At 35.9% G+C, this 7278-nt stretch overlaps 1 protein-coding gene across 1 annotated transcript in view; it reads right to left on the minus strand.

The window, feature by feature from the left end:
• The window catches only part of LOC107296300 (contactin-6-like), a gene marked incomplete at its 5' end in the record, with an annotated part of 37387 nt that overhangs the window by 7738 nt on the left and 22371 nt on the right, over window positions 1–7278 (minus strand). Inside the window, 3 exon segments of the mRNA XM_015825647.1 lie at window positions 1700–1881; window positions 3108–3223; window positions 3549–3783. Coding sequence (XP_015681133.1) covers window positions 1700–1881; window positions 3108–3223; window positions 3549–3783 — 533 coding nt within the window.

The following is a 7278-nucleotide window of genomic DNA, read 5'->3' on the forward strand; positions in this document are numbered from 1 at the left end:
CAACCCCCTGCTCAGGCAGGATACCCTATACCATTTCAGACAAATGGTTGTCCAATCTCTTCTTAAAAACTTCCAGTGCTGGAGCATTCACAACTTCTGGAGGCAAGTTGTTGTATTAGTTAATTATTCTGTCAGGAAGTTTCTCCTTAGTTCTAGGTTGCTTCTCTCTTTGATTCGTTTCCACCCGTTGCTTCTTGTCCTGCCTTCAGGTGCCTTGGAAAATAGCTTGACTCCCTCTTCTTTGTGGCAGCCCCTGAGATATTGGAACACTGCTATCATGTCATCCCTCGCCTTCTCTTCATTAAACTAGACATACCCAATATGTCTAGTTCAAGTGGAACACTAGTCCTTTCTGTACAAAGGCCTTTCTGGCCACAGCTGCCAGCGGCTTATCAAGCAGAGCTGTGAGTTCAGAAAAAACTTCACATTTTGTACAACCCTTGAATGGGGAAACTACCCTATCCAAGGGAAAACATGGAGATTTTGAAGGCTCATGTTATGCCAGTGAAAATCATATGAATTCATTAATACTTTAAAAGAGTCTGGTAAATAATGCCCCAAAGCCAGCTGAAATGAATGCATTTAAGCACACCTAATTCCTTCCTAGATGGTGAATTTCTTTTACAGGGTTATAATGAAATAGCAACAGTCATTTTCTCCTAATATGTTTATCAATAATAAAATAAGTGCATGCCCAAAGGCCACAGCAAACAAAAAGAGAACTCTGCTTCTTTTTCTTTATCATATTATTGTTAGATGCTGAAATTTCAAATGTTAGAAGCACACTTTTAAACTCAAGGCTGCTAGAAATTCCAGCTGTAAATATGATCAAGCTTTCAATATGGCAAAAGGACTATTTCCTTTTTTGAAAAGAAGCATTTGTTATCAATGTTATTTCTATTCCCAATTTATATAGCATATGGAACTAAGTGTCAATTTAAACATTAAGATGTTTTGTTTTATGTAAATTAAAAAAAAAATTCAACCAAAGCCTCTGTAGAATCTAATGGTCTTGATCACAATGAAGAAATGAGCTTTATGACTCGGGCTGCACTCTGTCTGTCTGTCTGTCTGTCTGTGCAACATCATCATATAAATATAAAAATGGGTGAAACTTGCATTATGATGACACACTATTAATTTCATAATTTGCCCTTTCCCAGGGACACCCACTTACTGTCCTTGCTATACTATCCTATTGGAAACTTATGCTCAAGAATTAGATGCCCAAGACACAAAATAAAGGAAGGTTTCCTTTTAGAGTAATTGACTAACACAAAAATATATTTGATAATTCATGTACTACAAGCATGATCTGGAAGAAAAGAAGCCATTTTTTTATTTTAATAATTTATTGTAATTAGGAATCCATATCATAACTTGTTTTTCAAATAACATTTTGAATGTTACTATACTAGATGGCAAAGATTCTGCATTTTTAAGAAGAAACTGGACAGCCATTTGTCCAAAATGGTATAGGGTTTCCTGCCTGAGCAGGGGGTTGGACTAGATGACCTCCAAGGTCCCTTCCAACTTTATCATTATCATCATCATCATCATCATCATCATCATCATCATCATCATCATCATCATCATCATCATTATTATTATTATTATTATTATTATTATTATTATTACTACTGGGAGGCAAATGTATTTGTGCTTTTTATTCCTTAATAACTGAAGATACTCACATTATTTTTTTGTAGTTACGTTCACCGGAACACTGGATGGACCAGTTCCAGCTGTGGTGGAAGTCCTCACTGTGGCAAAGTACATGGTATTGGCCTTAAGACTGGTAATGTTTTTTGCTGTTATGTTGCCATTGACTCTAACTTTCCCAGTTGTTGAGTCTTTGGAATCATCTATCCAATATAAGACCTAAAGTTTAATAACAAAGACAAACTTTTTCTCCCTCAATTATGACAATTAAAGTTGAAAAATAAAGCTTCAGAAGGAACAAATAATTTTATAAATGTCATCAAGATATAAAAACATCTTACATCACATATTAGATATAAATTATACTGTATGTAAGCACACTACTTCATTTTTTCCTTTTTTAGATCTCCAAAGGTGAAATTATTTTTATCTAGGCAGTTATAATTAAATAGCTATTGACTTAGACCTGTTTTGAGTTCTAAAAAAATGTTTGATGAGAATTAGCTGGTAGTCTATGAACTACATTAGCTATTCTAACAACAAAGTCGTTTTCCAAGTGTGGATTACTCACACAAAGTAGGAGGTAGCAGTCAACTTGGCAGAACACCAACTTTTGAAGAACTAAAAATAAAGATTAGGGGGGGGGATCCTTACAGACACAAGAAGATCCCAAAATACAACTGAGGTTTCACCCTGCTTCTTGACCCTGAAATGGCAGCTTGCCGTGCCTGAGAAAAATAACAGAAAATGATTCTTTCTAGCTGCCATTGGCTCCAGGTATCTATAGAAATTATGCCTTTAGATGCAGCAGATTCAAAGCTGTAGTTACTACTACCTTACCTGTCCTCCTTCTGATGTTAAATACAGGGTCACCTTGTTAAACTAACAGTTATAATCTTAGCATTTTGCATATATAAGAGAGTACTATGCTATTTTTCAAGAATGCTACCTACATTTGCAGTCTTGTTATTTTGCCTCCTTAATCAGTTGTACAGTGATTCATCCCTGAATCTGGTATGAGCATGTTCACCTTATCTTTAATCAACATTGTATGTAAGATCTATGTAAACTTCCAGTCTTTGTTTTTTGCTTTATGGTATGCAAGAAACCAATACATTTTCCCTCCCTCCCTCTCTCCCTCCCTCCCTCCCTCTCTTCCTTCCTTCCTTCCTTTCTTCCTTTTTGCAAAAAAGTGATACACACACACACACACATATTAGTTTCATACATATAAGAAGATAATGAGATGGAAACTACTTAAGCCGAAGAAAGGATCAGTTGTCAAAAGTGAAACCCAGATGGTGAAATAGCACACTACAGCAAGAACAAAGACACATGTGAAATTAGTGAACAGGCAAGGTTATTTTAGAGAAAACAGCAGATGGGTACAGATGGGAAGCATGTATTTTGGCTGAGAATATTTAATAGGTTTTCAACAACAACACCTCATAGCCAAGAATCCTTCCAGTATGTCTGGTCCATGCAAGAGGGTTCCAAGAGACTTCCATTTCAGAAGATGAGGAGCTTTGTACTGAAATGCCAGTTGGTGTTATCTGAGGCTCTAGGAAACCGTAGAGGCACAGCAAAACTTGTTTAATTTTTAGCAGACTATTTCTAAAATATTGGGAACATAGTTGCATAGTTGTTAAACTGAAATATAGAAGAAACTTCATCATAGATCTCCTGAAATAATAAGATTTATAATCTCATCCATAAGATTTATGACTTAATTTAAAGACTTCCTGTATATTAAGTATTAAACCACTGCAGCATCATGTGCATATTGCATCAGCTATATTACTGAGAGCATTTCAGATGGGTTTCCAAATTCTGTTTCATATGATAGAAATAGATAAAAAATATGAGATATGTACTACTTTGCTTACCGTCATCTCCAGAATACACAAGAAGTACTGGGCTCAGGGTGCCTATTCCTTCATGATTAAAGACACCCACTTTTACTTCAAAGGGAAATAATGATGGAATGCTTCCATTTCTGTAGATATATTTCGATGCCTCAACTGAAGTCACCATTGCTTTAGTCCAGCTGAAGGAGCCAAGGGGCCGAAACATAATAAGGTATCCAAATCCGTCCCCATTTTGTAGTTCTTCAGGAATGGACTGCAAGAAGCATAACAATCACTTCTAAACAGTGTACCTCTCTCTTCATCCCATGAAATATTTTAGGTGTATTGATTTGGTTGACTGGGCCTTGAAGAGAAAATGTTTGTTCCACCAGTCAACATAGTATTGAAAGTAACAATTAAAAGAAAATGTATCAAGATGATCAATTTAGAGACAAAAGATCTAATCAGTAGCATTAAAATTATATACTTTTAACCAGTGCTTTTTTTCTAAAAAAAAAAAAAAAAAAAAGGTGCCGGAACTCACACACGTCATACAACCTGCCTTGCCTACCCTACAAGGTTCCATCCAAAAAAGGTGCCGGAACTCCGTTCTGGGAGTTCTATGAGAAAAAAAGCCCTGCTTTTAACAAAAGGGAGAGAGAAGGGTCAATGGAAAAAAATAGCAATCCTCTATAAAGTGAACCAAAGCAATTAAGATCTGAAACAGTATTTTTTTTTTATTAAAATACCCCATAAGAGTGATGACAAGGCTCCAAGCCAAATTGACTGAGACACCTGATAATAGATTGACAAAGGATAATATAAGGGATAGAAAATTGTATGAATAGTCCCAAATAACTAATTACCTTATGTTGACTAGAAAAAAACAACAACCCTCAACTCTAAATTAGCAATAAAGTAGCCAACCAGACCCAGTCTAGGCATTTTGATCTTGTCATTAAGATATACATACATACATACATACATACATACATACATACATACATACATAATCAATGAGCATCCTTATTCCCAATAACTTTCTTACTTCCATTCAATCTTCTGTCAGCACAAAAAACTTGATTTAAAAATTAAAGTCAGTCTTAACTAAGAAAATCAACTTTTCAAGAATTTTAACTTTTAAGCTCAAAAGTATAATGATTATCTCAGATTCAGGTGGATTCTTCTCTCCTTTCTGTTCAACACACTTTGCCATCTTAAGTGTTTAGCTTTGAAATCTTACAACGGAAAATTAAAAATGCTGCAGGAACACACTTTCATACCATATAAAATNTCTATGTTATCTCTTTTCTTCTTTCTGGCATAAAGCAGAGAGAGATTATGAAAGGATGATTGCATTGTATGACAGCAGGTATATTTTAAAAACCAATATTTACAATGTGCCCTTAATTTTGGGCCTATAGTCTATATGAATTTACATTAAAATGTATGAAAGTGATTAGAAGGTAAGAATAAATATTTTTATATAAAAAACATTTCCCTTCATACCATTTATCTATTTTCTTTCTAATGAATCAAAATGCCCATTTTGTTCTGAGTTTTCTTTTCCTTTTTCTTGGCATTACACACAGAAAGCAACTGTCAGCTGTCAAGTCAATAGGAATAAAGGACTAGCATACTTTCTGTGTTCCTTGTCACAGAGAAACATTTTTTTTTCTCAGAAAGATGGGTGTCATGCAGCTGTTTCTTAAAATAATACAGCTGAAATGTTACATTGGACTTCTGCCACAGCTTTAAGTTATAAAATAAGTAAAACAAAGCAAAATAAATTTGTCCTCAGTGCATATAATATACAAACTTATTTCATACATACATACCACTTGTATATTCTTAGTTCTTATTTTATTTATCCCATCACAAAACTCACAGCAACCCTCAGATATTTAGATTACAATTAAAAACAAAGGAAAGCACAAGAATCTAGAAAAAACCAAAATCTATCCTTCCACTTATATACTGCTTCACAGTGCTTTACAGCCCTCTCTAAGGAGTTTACAGAGTCAGCATATTGCCCCCAACAATCTGGGCCCTCATTTTAAGACTTCGGAAGGATGGAAGGTTGAGTCAATCTTCAGCCAGTTAGGATTGAACTGCTGGCAATTGGCAGAATTAGCCTGCAATACTTCATTCTAACCATTGCATCACCATGGCTCTATCATATAACAATATACATACTGAGACACCAAACCAAAGTCATGTCCACAATAATTAAGCCCTGTGGTAAAAATGTCTTCATAGCCTTTGAGGAAAATTCCAAACAGCTGCCAACTGGGTGCCAACTTGAAGTGAGGCTGTTCCACAGAATGGATATTACCACAGAAAAACATTATTTTGGAGATCTACTCTTCTTAGCTCACATAGGTGGAAACCTTGAACATCCTACCAGGATAAGCAAACAAGATTGGCCAATTCTAACCTTTGCATGTGGCCCAGAAAAACACTATGTTGAATGCTGCCAAATGGACAAGTAGGTATGGAGCGACCAACGAGTGGAGCGACTTGGGAATCACCCAAGAGTTTGGTATAAAATGGGCAGCTACATAATTGTTTAAAATAAATAATATTCCCCATATCAGGTTCTGTTAAAAGATTATTCACCAGAGCAGTTTCTCAACCTTGGCAGTTGTAAGATATGTGGTCATCATCTCCCAAAATTCTCCAGCCACTCTCAGTATTTCCCATCATCCCCCATATTGGCTGTGGAATTCTGGGAATTGAAGTCCACACATCTTAATGTTGCCAAGGGTGAGAAACATTACACCAGAGTAAGCAATGCCAATAAGCACTACACTATTTTTTGTAGTGTTTGTGGAAAATTATTTGTCCTAGTTCTTTAGCTGTCAGCACTTTATTCAGTCCGGCTGGTTTTTAAACTGGAACGTTCTTGACACTGAGTAGAAAGGATGCATGGTAATGAAACAAAACTCTGTCAATCTGGTTTTAGTGGAATTTAATCCTTTGGCAAGGTTGCCCTTACATGAAGACCTAGCTCTCCCAAGAAATCTGTTTGACCAGCAGCAAGGTGGAGAGACTCAATTATAGTGACAATGGATGTAGTTTTGGAAAATTTGAAGGACCAGACAGGGGATAGTTCACTCCAGAGAAAATCGATCTATGTGGTTGCTAGTAATTGACCCCAGCATGAACAACAACAACAACAACAACAACAACAACAACAACAACAACAATAATAATAATAATAATAATAATAATAATAATAATAATAATAATAATACAGTAAGTGCCGCCTATGCAAAGAAGCTGAAGAAACAGTGGACCACCTGGTAAGCTGCTGCAAGAAGATTGCACAGACTGACTACAAGCAGTGGCATGACAAAGTAGCAACAAGGGTGCATTGGAAGATCTGCAAGAAATATCATTTGCCTGTAAGCAAGAACTGGTGGGATCATAAAATAGAGAAAGTCATAGAAAATGATAAAATTAAACTGCTCTGGGACTTCATAATTCAAACAGACAAGCACCTGCAACATAACACCCCGGAGTTAACAATTGTCGATAAGAAAGACAAAAAAGTCTGGATAATGGACATGGCAGTGCCTGGAGACAGCAGAATAGACGAGAAAGAACTGGAGAAGATAACAAAATACAAAGACCTACAAATAGAAATAGAAAGACTGTGGCAAAAGCAAGCAAGGGTAGTACCAATAGTAATAGGCGCCTTGGGTGCAATCCCAAAACAACTGGAGCACCACTTGAACACCATTGGCATTGACAAATTTGCCATTAG

This window comes from Protobothrops mucrosquamatus, unplaced genomic scaffold (assembly GCF_001527695.2).
Source record: "Protobothrops mucrosquamatus isolate PMUCROS unplaced genomic scaffold, P.Mucros_1.0 scaffold2739, whole genome shotgun sequence".
NCBI classification, from domain to species: domain Eukaryota; kingdom Metazoa; phylum Chordata; class Lepidosauria; order Squamata; family Viperidae; genus Protobothrops; species Protobothrops mucrosquamatus.